Genomic DNA, 23,726 nt, shown 5'->3' with positions numbered 1-23,726 from the left:
GTGAAAATTTAAAATTAACTTAATGTCATAGTCCAAATAATAAGACGTAATCTACCGATGTATACATGTATCGACCTCATATTTATAGGATAGCTGAAATTATTTGCGTTCAGAATAAATCTGAGCCAAGAGTCTGCCAAAACAGAAATCATCAAAAGACTATTGCGGCAATTTATATTGACTACACGAAGTCATCATTTATTAATACTATAGGAGTAATCAATGTCAATACTAGAAACTGTCCATTTAAACAAGTGTAATTATGTTGTGGGAATTCACAGATTTACACTTAATATTATTTAAAGAATGTAATCTTGAAACAGACGAGCTACAAACAACACATTTTAATGTTTCTTCTTAACGTCAGGTTTGAAACCGTCGGGTCGCCATCTTGTTTTCAAAAGTAGTTCCAAATCCAATATGACGGCCGTCTTCGTACATCAGAGAGACGGTGTGGCGTAGCCCACTGTCCGATGCGTTCACATTGTTTACATCGCTGTTTACTCGGGAAAGTGAAAGTGAAAGTGACTCAGATCACCAAAAATATTTCGTTGATTTTCAACGTTTTCCGGTATCACTCACAAAGTAGGTCTCTTCTAAATGGTTTAATCGTTTGTAGTGATCTAATAAGTTACTTTCTGCTGGTAAAAAGTTGTTTAAAATAGATTTAAAATTGAATGTACCTGCGGCTATTTTTAGCATACGTCACCGCTTTGGAGCTACACATCACGTTAGTTGCAAAGTTGTAAACATTTCTTCCAATTATGAAACGGGTATATCTTCCATAATTCTTGACAACGTATCAGTAATACCATTAAAATACACGTACTGATGACGTACTTATTGTCTGTAACGACACGGCTTGACATCATTGTTGTGGCACCTGGTTTGCTGCCTGATCATCACACAAACTGCATATGATACACAAACAGACATCATTTGGTTATGCTTATCGTATATCAACCGGCTACTGACTATCAATTTTATAAAAGGAAAATTAAATTATAAACATACAGAGTATAGCGCAACGTTAAATCCTGACAACTTTAAGACTGTCTTAATTTGTTACGCCTCCACACAGATTAAAACATGTATTATAAAAATATGGAATGATGAGACATTTGGTCATGTCAGTAAAAACGTGTTACGTACTAATTGAGCGTTAACTTCAAATTTTTCATCAAGCTTCACTTGATGTTAATTAACCCACTAATCTTAGAAATTGGAGTGAAATACATGGGTCGATTAAGTATTAGAAAAACTGTAAAGCGCATTTGAACGCACATCTCGAGTATGAAAAGGACGCTATATAAATGTGGTAAAAAATAAATAATATTTGTTAGTTATACTAAAATTTACGGTACATGTACTAATTGCTGATGACACACAAATATAACGCCTTTGCATACATGATAACATAGTCGAAAAAATATGACTTAATAGGCACAGTCTGATAAAATCACTATGAGGTCTGGGGCCTGGAGACATGGACCTCACTGGGAAGATGTTCCACAGCGACCTGCGAGGGGGAACCTCGCCACTGTGGATGCCAGACATCAGCGAGATCATCTCAGAGACTAATTTGTCTCTCCAGTGGGTGCTGTTATTTCAAGTTTGATTAACTTTGCCTTGTTTGATACGCGTGTTTTAAGGTTATCGCAAATCTGCTTTTATAATTATAAGGCAGCTTATAAATAAATGCCTCAGTATTTTTATGAGACCCAATCAAATACCACCGTGAGCTCTTGGAAATCAATATGTTCACGTTGTCTCCAGTACTTTGCATCGCTGTGTTTGCATTCGTCAAAGAAGCATACCTGTGTCAACAGGAGGAGCATATTGGGATATATAAGCAGTAGCTAAATACAGGAATTACATTAGGTAAAACATTAAATAGACTATTTGAATTGAATTCACGATCAAATGTGCTTATATCAACGTGACTTCTAAGGATGTGTTTTGTTTCTTGTTTTCTTTTTTTTCTGCTACAAAAGAAATATATAGTACGATGGTTAACACCTGCAAGTTGAATATACATGTGTTTATATAAATAAGAGTTAAGAATAAGGTGACATAATTATTTATATAAATAAGATTTTATATCAAATATATATACTATATATTCACTATGATTGAACGTTATTTATAAAAATGAGTAACTGCATAAACGCACACCCCACCAATGTCGTTTGCCCCATCGATGTCGCAAACGACATTAACGCCTATACGTTGGAGAACCCTAGCAATAGTGGACGTTCAAAGAGAATACCTGAACCGGACGTAGACACAACGCTTTGCGGCCGCGACGGGTCTCTGAGGGAGCGCCGTTGTAAGCTATTCAAACTGACCATGTTGGCAATTGTACCCGGCATAATTATTATAGTTCGTGATGCTATGAAGGTCGCAAGTGACGTTCAGGTATTTCTAAAACTTTTCTTTGATTCAAACGTTGTTTGTTTTTCCATTCATGTAGGATGTGAATTACCTTCTTTTTTGCGCATTATTTTTGAAATAAGGTTGTTATTCATCCATTTTGGTATCTCGCTGCCGCATAGTTAACCTTTTAATACGCCAAAAGTGTTGCGCAAAAAGTATACAATCCGTTTATTTGTCGCCCGCTTGCATTGTGTTACCTTACTATGTCAACTGTACGCATTATACAATTATATGCTCTCGACACTTTTTATAATTTACATGAGTTACACATTCTCTGTCAAGACAGACAAGTACCTATGTTAAAATTGGTTGATTGTCTGTGTTTTATTGTTAAAATGTTGACTACTTACCATGATTTATCTATGAGTCAATACAGTGGCGCTTTATAAAAGATGGCATTTTATTTTAAAACATTACAAGCTGATACTTGTTGAACCATTTAAGAAGAGGACCGTAATGTTACGTACTAATATTACACCTATAGGCTGTGTCGTTTTTAAGAAGACGATATGCCTCGATTCGTTACCTGATGTACGGCAACTCAAGATCGCACTCGGCAGAGTTTGTACTATCGTGGTAGAAGACCACTATACGACGGTACACACTAAATACTAATACAGTGAACCGTGTTGATGGGAGTTTATTTTGCAATGCGTCATCCTTAAAATGGTTTCAACTTCGGAAGGATATCATTAGCCATATTGGAATCATCTGACCACATATAGTAGAAGATCTCTAGATGACGATACGCACTTAATCTGAATGCTGAAGTGTAGAAGGTATTTTACGGTCGCAAGGCAACCCGAACTTTTGATTTTATATTTGCGGATACCGATGTTGCTGCTGATGACGATAATGGATGATGGTTCCGTACTAATTGATGAATTAATTTATTTATAATGTTCAGGTAGTTGTTGTGATATTAATAACGAAACTATGGATTATTTTACTGATGATATTGGCCATGGTACTGATCAAAATAGCAAAATAGTGATGTTTTCATTAATAAAAATAATTTCCAATATTTTCAAATTACGATTTATATGCTTTAAGGATGCAATATGTGTTTACAAAAATGTGGGTTGTTAACGTACGATAAATAATTTCCGATTGAAAAGTCGTTATAAGTGTCATTAATTGATAATTGATAAGATTAATAACAGTACATCAAAATAAGTCCACCAACGTCTCGACTTATTTTTATCGCGAGTTAAATGTCTCAATGACGTATTCGCTAAAGGACCTCACACCCAACATTTCGCAAATTCATGTTTGACGGGTAAAGCAATGGTGTCAATTGTCACAACTTATATACTGTTTGCATTAACACAGCAGCTAGTATACTGATATACATGACTGTGAATTTTGAAACGTTATTAATTTCCATCAGCAAAGAACAAAGTATATCTTTAAGTTTGTTCACAGGTCACATAATGCGTGATACCTATATTGTTAGAACACGTTTGCAAAAATATTTCACCAAACAAAAGTTCGAATAAACAACAATAATGTCATTAGTTGGAAACGATTATCAGAAAATGTACAACTATATTTTTTTTTAAAGTATCAATCATTATAAATTGTAATTATTTTGGGACGTGCATAAATGAAGACATAAGATAAAAGTTACACCATTTTATTGTTAGGAATCTAAAATCCAACATTTATAAAAGTAAATTACTAAAAGCAACAAAACATTAAAACATTATAATATCAGGGATTGCGTCAATTGAAAGTCATTAACACGGCGAGAATCAAGACAAACACATAAAAAAAGCAAAGTTCAACGAAAATAGGATGCTGAGTTTTAGTTAAAATACGGTTACAATTAACTAGTAAAAATAGTCGCTGACAAATTTAATTCATCATATTTGTTCATTTTAATTTATTTCACAATATCAAACAATAACATGTCTATGCGTAGTATCGGCCTTCTTAATGAGTACACACCAATTTCGGTAGTGAACAAATACAAAAACACGCATGTGTTATATGTCAATATATATTTGAATGTGTATTCTTGAACATAACAACGGAATCTGCATTTGAATCGGTATTGCGTTGACAAAATATTGGCTAGAATAAGCGTCCGTAAGAAATCCGTATATTGTTCACTGGTTTTCATAATATCGGCCCTTCTGATTTGTTTCTAAGATTTGTAATTGTGCGAATGTGCTTGTTTTAACGATATTATCTTAATGGAAAAACGAAACTCTCGCTCATATTGTTCCTAAAACATTCTGACATTTTATTCCAAAATAAGCGGCATGTAAAACATTTGATAAAGCTACTACTATTCCATAGCAATCTAACACATGGGTATATTATATAGAGGATATTTGTTGGATTCGGTGGATTATTGATTTTAATTCACGAGTGATCATAGAAAATAATATGTTCACGAGTGGCTCAGCGAGTGAATATATATATATATATATATATATATATATATATATATATTATGATCACTAGTGAATTAAAATCGATATTCCACCGAATCCAACATTATTTTTTTTTCATTTTATGCTTTTTCCACAGTTTATATACATTGTTAAAAGAGTTTAACTACAGAATTTCGCTTGGACAAAGACGTCATTACGTCAAAAAAAATGACGTATTTCACAGTAAACAGTGACAATAATCGATACTTTTCACTCTTAATTTTCCACTGTTTGTACAGTGATAAAATCAGTTTAAATTCACTGATAATCCTCTATTAACCACCGGAAAGCATAAAATAAGTTATTTAAATCGAAACATCACTCTGGAATGAAACTGACCTACTTTCCATTGAAAAACGGAAATCATGAGAAGGATTGTCGTAATAGTCAAATAAATTACAATTATAAAAAATTGGAAAAAAACATTTTTTACTGCACAGCATGTCTTGAAGGTTTTTTGTTTAAGTCACGATGCTTAGGTTGACCATTAAGAAAATGGAATAGGTACAAATAAGTGCAAAAAGTATAGATAATGTTAATGAAAGGCATTTCTTATTAGCATATCCTTTTCAACGTTACAAATAACACAGTAGTTACTCATTTGTAACGTTTTAAAGGTTATGAAGCATGTAATATAGTATCAGGATGTTTATTTATATTTTATGAATGATCATGTATACGTATCATCAACAATTTACAACAAAGATTAATTAGAACAAAAAGTTGAAGCTCAATTTGCATTTGATTATGTTGGAAAAAGTTCGAATGTAAGCTGTTTTCCCTTTTACATTTATAACACAATTTAAAACTTTGTATACAAAACTTAAGGATTTTTCTTATTTATTGATATTCCTGTGTCTATTAAAAGCTAAGGATAGACGACTTGTGATTGGTATAGGCCAGTCTGTAACCCCCAAAGTAGGTAAACTCCCATCGAAATAAAGGTTATGGTTGGTGGGTAGTGTTGTTCAAATCTTAAGTTGGCGATATGTCGTGTACAAAAAAATCCTATGTACCATTTTGAAAAGTTTCCTGTTAATCTTGAAAACAACATCAACTGGTCAACGAGTTGTATCCATTCTTAAATAGTGGTGATACATATATATAGTCATATATTCCTTGACATCCTCTGCACAGAGACCCAGTCTGGCCTTTAATCTTCCAGCTGGCTTGTCCGATGGTAGTCTGTGCTTAAACAAAAATAAAATGTAATCAAGTGTCATGAAGTTAAGCAAGTTAAGGCCATTGTAATTTATCTATTGGCAAGATAAACATCACATTTCACTTATACACCGACAGGAAATGACTGAAGAAGAATATCCAGATAGGAAAGTTCTCCAAAACAAAATGTGATTTTATTATAGACACATTTAGGTAGGAAATATATATTACTACCAGATTGAATTTCTCATTCAATCATAAGAAAACATTGACAAACTGAAATTAAAATTTTAACCAATTATTACAGGAACTTTGAAAGGTCAAACTTTGAAAGGTCACGGTAGCCATTTTTACTTTCGTTTCATTTGTAAAAATGCACTCATGCGAAAGACAAAAAAAAAACTTACCGGTCATGAGATCCAATAACTTATAAAATTTTGCTGATCTCAGCAGCTTTTACCGGACCTCTTTCTTAATTGACAGAAAAAAAAAAGAAAATTCCATTTAAAGAGTTTATTATTATTATTATTATTATTATTATTATTATTATTATTATTATTATTATTATTATTATTAATTTTAGTAGTAGTAGTAGTAGTAGTAGTAGTAGTAGTAGTAGTAGTAGTAGTAGTTAGTAGTAGAAGTAGTAGTAGTAGTAGTAAGTAGTAGTAGTAGTAGTAGTAGTAGTAGTAGTAGTAGTAGTAGTAGTAGTAGTAGTAGTAGTAGTAGTAGTAGTAGTAGTAGTAGTAGTAGTAGTAGAGTAGTAGAGTAGTAGTAAGTAGGTAGTAAGAGTAGTAGTAGTAGTAGTAGTAGTAGTAGTAGTAGTAGTAGTAGTAGTAGTAGTAGTAGTAGTAGTAGTAGAAGTAGTAGTAGTAGTAGTAGTAGTAGTAGTAGTAGAAGTATAGTAGTAGTAGTAGTTAGTAGTAGTAGTAGTAGTTGTAGTAGTAGTAGTAGTAGTAGTAGTAGTAGTAGTAGTAGTAGTAGTAGTAGTAGTAGTAGTAGTAGAAGTAGTAGTAGTAGTAGTAGTAGTAGTAGTAGTAGTAGTAGTAGTAGTAGTAGTACAAGTAATAGTAGTAGTAGTAGTAGTAGTAGTAGTAGTAGTAGTAGTAGTAGTAGTAGTAGTAGTAGAAGTAGTAGTAGTAGTAATAATAGAAGTAGTGGTAGTAGCAGTAGTAGTAGAAGTAGTAGTAGTAGTAGTAGTAGTAGTAGTAGTAGTAGTAGTAGTAGTAGTAGTAGTCGTAGTAGTAGTAGTAGTAGTAGTAGTAGTAGTAGTAGTAGTAGTAGTAGCAGTAGTAGTCGTAGTAGCAGTAGTAGTAGTAGAGTAGTAGTAGTAGTAGTTGTTGTTGTAGGTGTAGTAGTGGTAGTAGTAGTAGTAGTAGTAGTAGTAGTAGTAGTAGTAGTAGTAGTAGTAGTAGTAGTAGTAGTAGTAGTAGTAGTAGTAGTAGTAGTAGTAGTAGTAGTAGAAGTAGTAGTAGTAGTAGTAGTAGTAGTAGTAGTAGTAGTAGTAGTAGTAGTAGTAGTAGTAGTAGTAGTAGTTATCAGTATGAGAATGTAATTAGTACTGCTTCTTCACTCTACATTGATTCACTCAAATAAACACATAGCATCGTGTACTATTGAGTAAAGTACTTTATTTACCTACGAAACTCGAAACAACATTTGCTATTATAAATCTATCAAATGATAAATTAATCTTGCGACGGCATTTGATGGCGAAATAATTCACCATTAAGATGCTTTTTATAATAATGTTCATGATTAGAAATCATTGTCAATGTCTTTTTTACAAACGCATAATAACGCCTTAAACATGTTTATATTTAATCGTAGGCCGCAAATTGCGTGACATTTCAGTACAAATATTACATAACAAGTTATTGTACGTGGTATCAAATTTGTTGAAACGTCGATTTATTTTCCAACGAATTCGTTTTGTTTAGCATTCGTTCACTATAAAAACATAATAAGAAAAAATTCGTGACAGATGTCGATACTATTATTGTGGAACAGAAACAACACACGATTTCACGCCTGAAGAAAAACTTGTGAACCCTTCAAAAACGATGATTAGTTCCACTGTGAAATTACAATAGAGTAACAATGAACACAGTACCAAAAGGGGATTCAATCAATGGAATCATACAGCGGGAAAAATCAAAAGAATCAACAGAACAAATACTGTTTGTTTATTTCATATCAGATGCAGAAGGCCAATAACAGCCCAAGTGGACAATGATTATGCATACAGAGTTTACAAATATGCAATATATAAGGATATCAATGTATGACAATTGAAACATTAGTACTACCACAAGTTATGATAAAACTAATAATACTACTAATAATAAAACTTCTACTAAACAAATTAATAATAATCATAATAATAATAATAATAACAAATATTTTCTATGATTATGATGCAGGGTATATCATGTAAATTTACATAACATGCATTTCAAACTTATTGGTTTAATTACATCTAAAATCGCTAAAGCAAACGTATAATAATTATTTAATGATAATAATACAATGTATAAAATGTACATTGGCATACAATGCATTGCAAAGTTATTGATGAAATGATAAATATAGCCGCGAAAGCAAACCTGTAATAATTGTGATAGTTATAATAATGATAATTATACATGACATGCATCACAAAAATTATTGGTTGGATAACATATAAACATATACACAAGCAAAAGCGGGCTTGTAGAATTATGTGTGCGTGTAAAGTGAATAGTAACCACCTCGTTATTAGTGAATAATAATTTGTGTAATCAGATTATTTAACATAGAACGATTCTTTATAATTACACATTAGAGTAGTAAAAGCATGATATATCTTTTTGTATGTATTAAACATATCTATTGTTACAAAGGCTCTATTAAAGACTGTATAAAAAGTTTCTATTAAATGCTAGTTTTGTAACCTAAACCTAATGAATATAAGAAAATACTTTCATATTGACTGAAACTATACATTTTTTGCTAGCGCCTTGTCTTGGCTACCTATTCGAAATCGAAAAATAGATAGCCATAAGGCTTGAAAATGTATAAATAGATAACAAAATTATAATAATGATCATAAAGGACGTATAATATTCTTTTCTAAGACTTAGGCCAGCTGCCTTGACTGTATAAAAAGTTACCAATAAATACTAGAATAGCTCGACTATTTATTCGAAAAGAGATACAAAAAGTAATTATGAAAGCTAAACAATAATAAATATAAGAAGTTACTTTTTCATATTGACATAACTGAAACTTTACATTTTTTGCTAGCGCCTTGTCTCGGCTACCTATTCGAAATTGAAGAAATAGATAGCCATAAGGCTAGGAAATGTTAAAATAAATGATAACACATTTATACTAATGATCAAAAAGGACATTTACTAATTCTTTCTTAAACTAAGGCCAGCTGCCTTGAGATTAAACAATTATGCGCGTTAAAGACAAATAAAACAAAAAAGACAGCTTATTGTACGAGTTTGATATACAATGCACATGAGTGTGATATCGCACTTCACATAAATGGATCATAACCATATAAAATTAGGAAAATTATAAATCGTAACAAAAGTATTAGGAATTTTACATAATTATAAATATTTAACATGGGGAAAAGTACACATGAATATTGGTTGCTTAATTGACACTTTCAAAACCTAGAACACAATATTTGTATTCCTATAATGAAATTAGTTTGACATTACATATGTGTTGTTTGTACGAACTTGAAATGCGTTAAAAATGTATATGCACAATTTTTTAATCACCAATTCATTTCCTGACGTAATTGCTACAAAATTATACATATTTGGTCTGTGTCGAAAATATGATGGAATGTATTGTTTTCTTAGTTCTGAGTATAAACTGCACTCAAGGACAAAATGAAACTCATCTTCAAGTTTATTGCATAGGGTAAATTTTCTTTGTTCTAATGGAAAAGGAGTGGGTCGTGCCCATCTGCCGCTCTCAATGTACAGCCTATGTGATGCCAGCCGTAATTTTGAAAATCTTATTCGGAATTTACTTATTTGACAATAATTTAGGTACGGTTGAAAACGAAATATTGCAATGTGTTTGTATAAGTTAGCTTTGCTTGAGTTTTCAAGCCTATTATTCCAGTTTGGGATAAATGTGTCGCTCAGTCGTTTTCTTAAGGCAGATATAAAAACGTTTACATTACCAACATCTTGGAAGAGCCAAGCGTCATAAAATCCCAAATTACTTAACAAATCCTTTAATAATGTACACCAATTTTTCTTTAAAGGATAGACGATGCAATCAGTTAATAGAGTTTAATATATTTTCTTAATAAATTTGTTGTCTGGAGTTCTTAAAAGTTTTACCCAGTATTTAATAATATTTAAATATCTTCTGGATTGATAATTTACACGTCCAACCTCACCATATACAAAATCATTTTGTGTGCATTCTTTAACACCCAATAATTGTTGATAATAATGAATGCCTTCCATGGAATATTACATATCATTCACTCTCTATAGCCTATTTAGCAATGCTTTCTTTCATCATGATTAGGATCGCACATATACTTGGATACTTTTCCAGCGCAACACTTTTAGAACTTGTTGGGCGGGGTCAATGTTGCATAATACGGGGGAAAAGCTGCATACTGGCCTTTTAAGCTTATCGCCGAATTAACGTGGTATGTTTTCCATTGTTCGATGAACCCTTGCATTGGTGCATTTATACATTAATATTAACGACTGATATACATATATATATCTTACAATCTACCCTAAATTATAATGTTCCAGGAATAAAAATGACCAACGAGGTTTTTCCGTTCCCACAATATAAAGCAATTGTTAAGTTTAAGTAAAAAACACAGCATCCCATTAATATTTTATTTTAGACTTTTCAACAAAACCGCGACGTACAGGATATAATCCGGTTCAGCGTAGAAATGAGTGACGTCGTACATGCCATGCAGATAGAGCGGGGAACCACCGCCCTCTACGTGTCCTCAAATGACGATCCATTTATACGCTCGCGTCTCCTAAAGGTGTACCAAGACACAGATGCTGCAATAAGTAATCTGTCGAAATGGGTCAGCATCGGCTCAAAGGAATATTTACAGGTGTTGTAACGAGTTCGTATATCTAAAGCTTACCCTATCCTTGCCATATACTTAAGAATTGCTCGAAAAAACGGCTCGCCAATAGTTTGTTAACGACTCGACCTATTAACGACCCGACATATGTAAAATAGCAACTCTCCTTACACGTTTGGCGTTTCGTTGGTTTTATGAAGTTCTGCGATTTACTGTTATATGTTAGTGATTTGTTGCTATATAGGTACATATTTAACTATATAAATGAATGCGATATAGTAGTTAGATGGGGTTTTTCCAGACAAAGTATAGTTTTCAGCGACATATCAGAGAGTTCAGATCGTACCTCAACCCACGGAAACTTACGCTTAGTGAGGTGATAAACTTCTACAGCAATGACAACAGAGCCTTTATCGCCATGATAGGACGGAGTTTGAACCTGCGTAAGCCATTCGCTTTCTGGGTGGACCTGGCGTCCTATCAGAACCTGATCATCAGCAAGGAACAGGCGGGGATAGAGAGAGCTCTTGGTAGCACATTCTTCGCTAGAGGTATGAATTGTCTATATTGTCAGTTCAATTAAAAGCCAAAATGGTAAAATGCTCTTTGCCTTTCTCATATGACGCATGTAGTTTTGTAAATCAAAACAAGCTATTAACTTAACAAGTTAGCACAAGTTAGCACAAAAGTCCAAAATATAGTCACATACACAATTTAACTGATAAAGCATAAACACCGACTGTAACATTTTGTGTATACTATTTTGATAAATTGTTTTACCGTCATCAAATTAGATTTGTGATTTTAAAAAGCATATATTTAAATTTTTTTACTTTAATTCGATTTCAACAAAGCTTAAGCCTTATTGAAGCCCGCTCGAGTCTATTTTTATGTTTAACCAGTTCTTAGTCCATTTTGGGGGAAATCTTATGAACCCGTGATCTCGCGGTTAATATTTGGACACCATAGCCTTTTCGCCACGGCGATGGAATTTGCAGTCAATGCATGTTTTATTGTTATTATGATGACTGATAAATTATAGATGAATTTCATATAAAAATTATAATGTGACATTATTGTTAAGGCTTTACATTTAGGAAAGAGTAAGTTGATATGACTGTATAAATAATCAAGGACAAATAGTTATCGGACTTTATATAACCGCTGGCCTATATAAATGTACTGTTTTTTATAAGTTGGTACAGACGGTGACATTTTAGTTAACATCCACAAATACAAAGTCAGCATACACAGCAACGAAAGACACAAACAACCCATATGTAATTTATTTATTTATTTATTTATTTATTTATTTATTTATTTATTTTTTATATATTTTTTATTTATTTATTTATTTATTTGTTTATTTATTTATTTATTTATTACCAAACTATCTGCAATTAGGAAATAAAAAACAATCAACATTTTTAAATGGAAACTGAAAACATGGTATTTTAGAGACTTCTACGCACTATTCTAAACGAGAATGTAAAATATATTAGTATGTCTACGCACAAAACATGACTCTGATTACATCTTCATCTTTTAAATTATAAAAATATCATTTAATATATAATAATAACTATTATACTGTGAATATTGTATAATATCTTTAATGTAATATATTGTATATATCAATTAATATAATATTGTATAATATCTTTAATATAATATCTTTTATATATCCTTTAATATAATATTTTTTTTTATCTTAGTCATTGTCAATTGATTTTTAGCAATAATTATTTATTGGAAAAAGTTATTTGTTCGTCATATCAGTTGAATTTTGTTTTAATTACCCTGACGATCTTTCATTTAACATCGCCAGTTGTTCAAATAAGTTTTATTAGTATTGATATTAAGTGTTGTATTGTATCATATGTCATGGTACAACGCCATTGAACATTTTTATAGAAATAGGCGTTTAATCAAATACAAAGTTTCAAGTTTTGTTTAAATCTCGTTTAAAAGGTCAACTGCCGGACACTGATCATCAGTGGTACATCGAGAAGCGTGTGCTGGGTGCCTACTTTCTGCAGCAGAGCCGCATATACTCCGAATCAACTGACTCGAACATCGACTCCCTTTTCGAAGGTTATACTTATATCAAGAAAGCGGATGATAAGCCAACAAATGTTTTCCGACATTCTTATCAAACCATGGCCGCAATTTAAAGCATGATTTCAACGTAAATGTTTAATTGATTGTGAATATGTTCTTGATTCAAAATCAATTTGATATTAATAGAAGTTGTAAAAATACAAAACGTGCTATTGAAACTTTCGATTATACATTTTGATACGTAAGACGACAAGTGTAGGTTAAATTTAAGAAATATGAAATTCATCGAGCGCAAATGGAATAAACGTGACCTTCTAGGCAGCCCTAACGAGTATATAATAGGGATTGATATTAATTAAATATTTAACGGTAATCCCACGCTGGAAATTCTATTAAATTCCAAACCGGTGAGATTTACGAACATGCGAAATAGTTAACGGAATAATAGCGAAATAATTCGTTTTAATAAGCAATTTAAAAAAAGTTTAGAAACGTAGTAAACATTTCTAAATTAATGAGTCTTTAGCGATTATTCCTGAATGTATAAAATAAAAGAATGTATGATAAGCTTTTATGTTCTAGTAAGCAATTAAAGTCAATTCCAGGATTGAAGCACAGTATAGGGATTCATGTGAACGTTAACTGGTCTCCATTTAAGCGGATTGTTTAATTCTGCTTTGAAATTGATTGTTTACCTAGCTTTTCTAAATGAAGGCGATTCTTTTTCATTAAATTAAATTACGTTGAAATTATGTTTTAAATACAGCTAATCTCTCTATATAAATAAATATACATGAGGCGAAATAGCTTACAAAATATACAACTGATTGTTTGCTTATTGTAATTGTGTTGTAGATGTACATCTTACGATCATTATACAAAACTAAACTATCTTATATTTCAAACGAATACGATTAACTAAGTTATCATATGTACACAATGGTTTGGATGGTAGTATTAACAAGATACTATTTTTGGTTTACATTTTTGCCGAGTTAAATATTTATGCGAGAACCTTTTTTATAACTTTGTAAATGATTACAACAAACAAAAACCATTTTCAAAACAGTAGGTAATTGAATCATCTAGTTTTATGGAATGCACTGTAAACATGATTATATACGTTTTATATGTAAGCACACTTGAATGCCTTTTTTCATAGAGAATATCCGATTAAAATTGTAATCTGTCAATGGGGTTTCTCAAGCATCATTTTGAAGAGATGCCTTTAAGAGGTTGCGTTAATGTAAGTAATGATGATAAATACGTTAATATAATTTGTAACACTATAACCCCACCTAATGATTTGTTATCTTATTTTTTGTCATCATTTCTAAGCAGATTTAATGAGTATACATATTATTGTTGCATAGTGACACCTCTTATTGGTGGAGGCTAAAGGACGAAAATGGTTGCTAGTACTAATGAATATATCTTCAAAGGATCAAGATGAAACGGATGCATGCTCAATGTGCAAGGCTTTTAAGCTAACTAACCACAACATGGTAACATAATGTTTGCTTGCACTCCAATCAAACATATTACTTATCCTTATACACTTGTTCTTGTGATTAAAGGGATGATGTTCTGAATCAACACATTTATGGGCACGTTATATAATTGAACATATGACAATGTGCGTTTCTGCCTCTTTACGTCTTCTTTCTGACTTATATTTTGTTTTTTCTTGTTAAACCCAATGAACCTTCAACGAGGTTTAAGTGATTAAATAACTCTGCGTTGATGTTACACGTGCTTACACGTGTGTGTTTAATCCGGAGCTTCGTGTGAAGGTATTTGCATCCCTCAATCTGTTTAATTCCCCGCTGCTTTGAATCAACCTTTCCAACGCCTAGCCCATACTTATGTCAATGCAATTGTAAATTGTCGTTTTTTTTTCAAGAACAGTATTGTATAGGCACATTATTTCGTGCATCGCATATTTATATCCTGATAATGTTTCTGGGGTTTCATTAATGATAGTATGGAGAAAATGAGATGTGGCATCAATATCACGCCACTCATTAAAAGTGTGCTGTTGTTTTATTTTATTTAGATACCGATCTGCATACACGAATTGTATCGATGCAACAGCAGATCATAGACAACCAAGCGGTGGCGCCATCAGTTGAGGTAGGGAAAGTCTGGTTCGACAACATGACGGAATACATCGATATTCTGAAAAGTGTCCAGACCAGGATTGCCAATAGCATTGTTCAGGTGCGTTGATATTTAGTTTGTATAATGTTTATTCACTATTTAAAGCTATGAACATCGTCACTTAATATTTTCGGTGACCTTCTTTTCTTATGTGTGACAAAATGGGCGCTCGCGATGCACATGATGTTCTAACACACAGCATACTTTCTATTGCTAAATAGTTATTGTTGCGTTGTTTCAATATGCGAATTTCACTCTTTTAATTATGTTTATACAGTGTTGAGAGTAATAAGTATTGTGCAGACATAAACGTACGGCATTTACGTATGGAAAAAACTCGGAGAAAATGTGCATAGTGTAATATCACGTATGGATAGATGTTCTGTTTATATGCTTTTAAAAACTAGTGCATTGTTAAATGCCCGAAAAAACTATTAAATACTTCAATTGCTAAATACGATGGTGCTTTGTTTTAATAAGCTGTGTTCAGAATAATGTCAAATAAAATTCAGGCCATGAGACTTTAAACAACATACTTGTCTTATTGTCTTCATTAAAGTTAGCAAACATCCTGTTGAATTCATAGGCAAAGATACACTTGTCGATGATAATCGTATTGAACGTCTGCATGCGCTATTTATAGTCATACAATCATACACCTTTTTTTCTTCATAGGCAGCTGCAGATGAAAACTCTTCACTACTAGAAGCGATGACGATTAGCGCCGTTCAGTTTACAATTGGCATTGTGATAGTGCCAGTTGTCATTATCCTAGTCCGAAATATAATCAAACTTATTAAAAAGATCAAGAACTTCTCGCAAGATCTGCAGGACAAAACTTGCGAGCTAGAGGCTGAAAAACAACGAACGGAAGGGCTTTTGTACCAGCTCCTTCCGAGATCGGTTGCTAAGCAACTGATGACTGACGGGAGCACTGTACCAGAGTCATATCTTTCCGCGACTATTTTGTTTTCAGATGTAGTTGGATTCACTGCCATTTCGAGGTACGCCTTCAGCAAATGTATACCTTAATATTCAACGCCATACATAACAGATCCTGAAGCGGGTCTCTACATGCACTTATAAAAACATGCTTACTTCATAAGATCAATACTTCGTTCAGTTAAAGTATGCATAAATTACTGAAACGGTTGTCAATAAATATTCTTCTATGCTTATATTTTAAAATATTTTTAGTGAAAATTATATTTAATAATAAAAAGAAAAATGGAACATTTATTCGTTATATTAAGGTATAAGCAGTTTAATACGACATTTTGATTTTCTTGTCTATCTACGCATATTGTTAGCGTTATGGTATGCTGAACTGATAACTAAAGTTGAAATTCACCGTACACTAATATTGTTTTGACATTTAAAGTTTTCAATCTAAAAAAAAATCATTGTGAATGGACCATGTATTTACAAGTTTTACTGTCGTTCATCCAATACAAAATAAAACACTTTTAAGTATGTATTTAAAGATAACTGAATCATATCTAAAAATAAGATAACTTATGAGAAAAGGAATACAGAAAAGAATATATAAACAAACAAGTTATGTCATCATCCCTCGGGAAACTAGAAAAATACAATCTCTAGACACAAGTCTTATAAAGTAAATTTTCAAATAAATGGTAGTTGAAATTACAATCTTTGCACAAAAAAATTATCTAAAATGTATGTTTGAATAAACAAATGGAATAATGTGGGTAACCAGTATTAACGAAAAGTTCCTGTTTTACCATACATGATACCGCCGTTTGCAAGAAACACCACACTGAAGTTTAGACTTTAATATGTGATCATATAGATGTGTTAAAAAAAGATTAAAACAATGAAGAAAAGCTTAAAATAAACTCATTAACAACATACATAGATAAATACATACATCTCATATCATGTGCCACATGGAACCTACTCAATTCACTTAGATTTGCTAACCTAGTTTGAAATTGTTAATGAAATGCGTTCTTCTATATACAACAGACTTGAACATGTGACAGGGAAATAAGATAATTCATAATTAAGTAACGAAGCACATACAGTAATTCAACCATACACGTTTAAAGGAACATAGATGCATCAATGATGAAAAGTGATAATATTTAACTTAATATGATATACAAAACAAACACATGAGTTTAATGATCAGCTTTTGAAAAAGTGTTCCCAAAACCTGCTTGGTATTGGTAAGCCTGGGTTGACCGTCTGTGTTTTGCTTTATGAAAATGGTCCTGAGACTTGAGACCATTTTCAACATTACATACAAAGATCATTCTAAGATGAATGAGGTTTAGTCAAAAGCCATCTATAGTAGTCTATGTTGTTGTGGCCTTGCACACATTACTGTAAACAAGAACACTCACTGTCTTCATATTTCTAGCATTTCTAATATACTTTTGTTGTTTGTTTCAGGAAAACAACATAACTTTGTTAAAAAATCCAAACATGATGGCATTTATTTCCATGCATTTAAAATACAACTTTTTCTTAACATGGCATCTTGTTTTAATAGTAACAAATATAAGTATGATTATATAGTGAACAATCATTGACAGGATGCACTTTTCCATCAAGATCTTCTTGATTGCCATTATGAATAATGATGCTACGTTATACTTGATACAAATATTGCATTATCCATGTACCTGCCTGTTTCGAGCTTTGTGTTGATATCAAATAAATGCATTCTTCTTTTAAAGACTCTTCTTTACGTGATGGGGTTTTCCGTACAATACCCGGTTCACATGGCAACAGCCAACAATTTGGCATCGCGCACACAAAATTCCACTTAGACCCCGTTTTCTGCTCATCAACAATATTAAATTTGGTTAATGGCAGGGGTCCATAACGACATTCTTGACAGTGGTACACAATTTAAAGCAACGTTTGGAATTCGGCCAGCCAGCAACCGTTTTCCAGGAATCATTGTCTGTATACATGTCATCACCGCCATCCAATACTAGACTTTCGTCATTAATTCTAGTCGAACAATTATGATAAACAATGACACTTTTATGAATCTTTCTTTGTAGAGATGGAAATTTTGGTTTTTCTTATAACGACCCAACCTATCAAGTATAGTGTAGGCCATATTTGTTTTCATTTATTTAGTTTTAGTTTTCGGGTTCTTCATTTAGTATTTTATATCGATAGTTATCGAATATTTGCAGTTTTATGCACATACCCGAAAAACGAGTGACGGATTTGTACGAAATAAGGCGATATTGCACGAAGTTCATAAGAGTGCTACTACCTTAATATTTTATCCAAATACCATATGTCTTATAATTGTTAAAGTCATGTTAATAATACTTATACAGATAATAAACTGCGCATAAATGCAAACTAAGTCTACGCTAATGCTGTCAAATAAGCATCGTGTGCTGATTTGAAATGTTTATAACGAGATTCTTAGTTTTCCATGTCATGCAACAATTATAATACTAGTGTTTCCTGCACAAGGTCAACCACCCAAAATTGCTTACCTAAATAACTATTTATTTTTGTTAGAATATGTGTATTTTGAGCACATTTTATACACTATCTTTGCTTTTTTTGGAAGAAGGTAAGCGATAACATCATAAAAACATGATGCAAATAAAGTCACCTCGCCATCAAGCAATTAATTAAAATTGAATTAAATCGTGCTTAAACTTGTATTGCTATCCATGTTTGCATCAGTTATATATGGCCTTAAATTCTGCTAAAATACAATATATCATCCCCCTAGTGAAAAACGATTCCCAGGTATGGGCTTTTTTGCAGTTCGATAACACCGATGCAAGTGGTGAACTTGTTGAATAGCCTCTACATGACCATTGACAACAGGCTCAAAGATTTCGATGTATACAAAGTTGAGACCATAGGTACGTTGCCCTATTGTTTATCGGACGCTACTTGCAAACTCCCTTCACACCTAATTAATTGGTTTCCCGTTTCATGTTAGAAAAATTAACGTTTTGTCCTTATATCACTGTTGTAAGAACAGTCACAACGCAATACTATAAACAAAATAAATCATTGTTATGATTTGTATGGCTACAAACAGTCATAGGTAAGAATACAATTCAACCAAACGTGCAATAAAATCAGGAAGCATTTTCGATAAATATATGAGTGCCTTTCATAAGGCAGTTTGGGAGGTAATGGACTTATGCGAATACATTATACCAGTTTTCGTATCAGAAAGTGCATATCAAATTACTTAAAGCACGAACGTTTTGTGCATTTCCCTTAAGCATAAACAACTATTTATCAACAGTTATGAAACCTAGTTCAAACTTTATGTTAATGTGTTAAGACTTTCCCTGTATACTTCTGTTAGTGGTGACAAGCAAAACTGCAGTTAAATAACAAGTTATACAAATTATAACGCCCGAAATCTTGCTTACTGTTCGCACTTTTATATATCAATATTGACTTTCAGGGGATGGATACATGGTTGCGTCTGGTCTACCAAACCGAAATGGCGAAAAGCATGTGGCAGAAATAGCAAGATTGTCTCTAGATTTATTGAGGACTATGCAGGAACAGCAGATGCCACACCTACCGGACCAGAAGATCTGCTTGAGATTGGGTTTCAACACTGGTTCGTTAGAGTTATATATATTGTGCTCGTACAATTTTGTAATTACATTTATTGAAATGGTTATCATTTTATTTAAAACAACTTAAACGGTCTAGTTATTATAATTGTTTCGTTCTCTTGTTTGTGTTAGACAACATGTTAAACTTACTGGAACAGGAAATTTGCTTCCACACAGCTGCGTAAACGTAATATCCATGTGCTCGTATACGTTAGTCATTGGTCATGTTATTACAATTATCAACGAGCACATTTCTAACGTCAATACTTGCGTAGTTATTTAAATTATCGCTACGTCTGTTTTGATTGGCATTATACAACACTTACGTAAAATGAAAATGTGTTTTAAAAATAGATTCCCAACACCTGTGCGTTAGCTTCTCATACCCGTCTTTATACATGCTACTTTATTTGCTTTTATCAAGTTTTCCATCGAGTATATTTCAAACATTGGTAATGATCCGGTCATTATGCTGAGGCTGTGATTTATCTTGTATTACGCAATAAATTAGACACATGCCCGACAATTTATTAAATCCAAACTAAAACCACATAAACGTATATCGGACTTAATTGGTTGCAGGGCCAGTGGCGGCAGGCGTAGTGGGAGTGAAGATGCCGCGCTATTGTATATTCGGTGACACGGTAAACACTGCATCGCGAATGGAGTCAACAGGATTACGTAAGTCCAATAAGGACAGCATTCGTCGTTCTTTATTGATGACACTCGGCCAGTATATGTATGTTAATACTATTCAGACCAGGTAAGAACCTTAGTCATATGCGAACAAGACTAAGGTCGCAAGGTCAAATTTGGAAAAAGAAAACGTGTAAACACTATGCGTAATATGTGACTTAATAATGGTGATATATCGTAAAGTTGTTTCTTCATCATATGTTCACTGTGAGCAAGCGAAGTTTAAGGAGAGAATGTCCGCTTCGACTTATCCTAAGTGTTCACCTCACAAAATTGTTTAAGCGGGGCCAAACATGTATCTCAAAGACACTTGCGATTTTAAGGACGACACAATAACATCTATTTAGCTTCGATTTAAAGTTTTGAATTGTATTCATAGTGCAAGCTGTGTTATTTTATTGGTGAGCGCTTAAGGGCTGTCATAATCTTATGTTTCGTTGTCTTTATTATTTCATCAAAAATATGCATGCATTACACAAATATTGTGATCTTGCTATATTATGTCCTTTAAATAATTGACAATACAGTCAACCCATAACAAAATCAATGTTCGTTAAAGCAGTAACATAGCTTTAAAGAGATACAAAATGCTCGTTTTCATTTGTGTGTAGAGCACTTTTTTCCACTGTAATTTCCCGCAACGATATCTATTTATACGAAACATGAACTCTAACTTGGTTCATGAACATGTGTTGAATATATTGTTACGCAAAAGCACTCTGTATTTTGTTAAATCTATGTTACAAGACCATATCTAGCGTTTAAATGTTTGATATTGCTATAACGAACATTGGTTGCTTATGTGTTATCTTTATTTTTTCGAAACTTTGTACGAAATATTTGTTGATTTTGAGGGTTAATGTGCTTTAAACAGAAATACAATGGTTATACAAGCATTTTTTCTGACATTGTCAGCGTCGCGAATACAGATGACAGAGTCGTCTGCTGAGAACCTCATGCACATCGGAGGATTCATCGTTTTAGAGAGAGGCACTGTAAAGGTCAAGGTAAATACTTCAATATTGCTCAGACGGCTTTGAATAAATGACAAGACAAAATAGCTTTTTAAATATAAACAATTACCTTAAATTATTTCCTTAAATGTTTGGAAGATATATGTTAAACACTTTAGTTACACGTTGCTATAGCTTAGGGTTGTTTCCTTAATACGTAGTCATCGAAATTAGATTGTATAAACAAGCGAATGTTTAATCGTGAAAACTTAATGCTAGATCAATAATAAATATGTTTCGTGCAATTGTATCGATACATAATCTAATATCTAAAGACTTAATTGTCGCTTATCTCTACAATTGTAAGACGAGAACATTGGTCACAAATAAATATTTCACTTATTATTACAATCATAATTTGAATGCCCTACTTGCAATTAGTGTTCGTTACAACAATTATACTAAATGCATTGACTTTTTTTCAATAATCGCAGGGAAAAGGCATTATGAGGACATACTGGTTAGACGGTGTCTCCAGTTAACAAAAAAACAATTCAAGCATGCATTCCACACAGTGTTTGGAAGAACATCCGACGAATTCTACCGACAGCACCTGTATTACGCTGAACGACATATCCAGTTATACGAACGAAGTTAAGTATTGACATAGTTGACATATATGAAGACAGCGAAGCCGGAAAAACGATACCTTGATACCGAAAAGCGTCGATACAATGTGAATTTACTCCATACTTACCTATAGAAAAATCCCTCACGTATACTGGAGACGTTTTATCAAAATACAAATGGCGAGAATTCACAAAGGCATAATATCCTCCTGCAATAAAGCAAAAAACCCGTCCCAAATAAAAAAACAAACGTGCCTTATGATCAATATGGTTTTCCTTCACACATAGGTCACCAATATGAACAAGGAGAACATCATTGGACAAAATATGTTTACTATGTCTTACCTATAATTTGTCCTCATTGAATAAGGTATATCATTGGTGGAAGTAGCTTCGTATGCAAGCTCAACAAAGCCTTCGAAAGTTAGGTAACGCAAATAAGACAACGTGTAACATGTATGTACAATATAGCAACATCAGTGTTTGTTTGTTCGTAACTGTAATGAATTATTTCAAAGAAGAGCGTAGATTTTTTAGTGTTGATCATTAGATATGTTTCGTTAAATTAATATAAATCACTTCACTCTGTATAAGGATAATGCTCATTAGAGATGACTGGAAAAATGAAATTGTTATACTGATTTAAATTGATAGTTTTGTAAATAAACAACAATGGTTCTTGCACAATAACAATGGTTATAAATTTCACGTTAGCTTTTGATCACATGATCACAAAATACTATGGACACTGATTTTGTTTAATCCTTTTGTATTAAATAATATTTCAAATAAACATTAGAGAGTTGAATGGAACGATACATATGTGGGATTGTTTATTAAATAGGCAAGCTACCTTGTTAGTGCACTGGTAAGAGAACTAACCTCATTATGAAAGTGTCCGGGTTTGAATGCCAGACTGGTTGCACACATTTCACCAACCATATATATATTGAGAAAAACAAAGCAGTCTAGAGTCTGCAAATACTATTTGATGTTCTGGTCGCTGTCGTCAGTAATGACCGCTCAATTTTTAAACACATTTTAATGAGTATGTATTGACCATATGTATAATTTGCTAAACTTACGGTAATTATTAACAACTATTTAGCATAGTGATTTAAATATTTAAGTTTCATACCACCGATTTGATATCCGCCTGATATAGCGTTGCCTGATATATTTTTTATATCATGGTCAACAGGAAGTTCTTATATCAGTCATGTGTGGAGGATGGTCATATAACTTCGAATCAACTATACAGTAATAATTTTTAGTAAATTCGAATCAGATTCAACAACAACAAAAACAAATTGATATCAAGATGATATATATTTTAAACACAAAATGTAACACAAACAGTAAAAGCATGTTTTACAAATATTAAGCGCGCGTGCTCATGACGTCATTATTAACACGTCAAACGACAAAAGCCATATTCTTTCGCGCTAAAACTGCAGCTTTTTAGCGAGTTTTGTTTCATTATTTCTTTAAAATCGGGGACGTAGATGTATGAT

At 32.5% G+C, this 23,726-nt stretch overlaps 1 protein-coding gene across 1 annotated transcript; it reads left to right on the top strand.

The window, feature by feature from the left end:
• Positions 1-2,151: 2,151 nt before the first annotated feature.
• Positions 2,152-22,125, top strand: LOC127831267 (uncharacterized). The gene is made up of 12 exons (XM_052356247.1): positions 2,152-2,418; positions 2,938-3,033; positions 10,924-11,148; positions 11,423-11,672; positions 13,093-13,215; positions 15,239-15,402; positions 16,018-16,346; positions 19,114-19,214; positions 19,775-19,936; positions 20,517-20,615; positions 21,546-21,637; positions 22,078-22,125. Exons 1-12 carry the CDS (start codon positions 2,152-2,154, stop codon positions 22,123-22,125), a joined length of 1,956 nt encoding a protein of 651 aa, XP_052212207.1.
• Positions 22,126-23,726: the final 1,601 nt, after the last annotated feature.

This window comes from Dreissena polymorpha, chromosome 5 (genome assembly GCF_020536995.1).
Source record: "Dreissena polymorpha isolate Duluth1 chromosome 5, UMN_Dpol_1.0, whole genome shotgun sequence".
In the NCBI taxonomy this organism is placed as follows: Eukaryota; Metazoa; Mollusca; class Bivalvia; order Myida; family Dreissenidae; genus Dreissena; species Dreissena polymorpha.
This window is presented reverse-complemented; position numbering and strand designations above follow the sequence as displayed.

What these genes read in the sequence shown, in the direction of transcription:
- LOC127831267 (XM_052356247.1), top strand. Translation starts at nt 2,152, where the DNA reads ATGAGTAACTGCATAAACGCACACCCCACCAATGTCGTTTGCCCCATC. An exon ending in TTGCCAATAGCATTGTTCAG is followed by an intron (nt 15,403 to 16,017) that starts GTGCGTTGATAT and finishes TTTTCTTCATAG; the next exon opens with GCAGCTGCAGATGAAAACTC. An exon ending in ATACAAAGTTGAGACCATAG is followed by an intron (nt 19,215 to 19,774) that starts GTACGTTGCCCT and finishes ATTGACTTTCAG; the next exon opens with GGGATGGATACATGGTTGCG.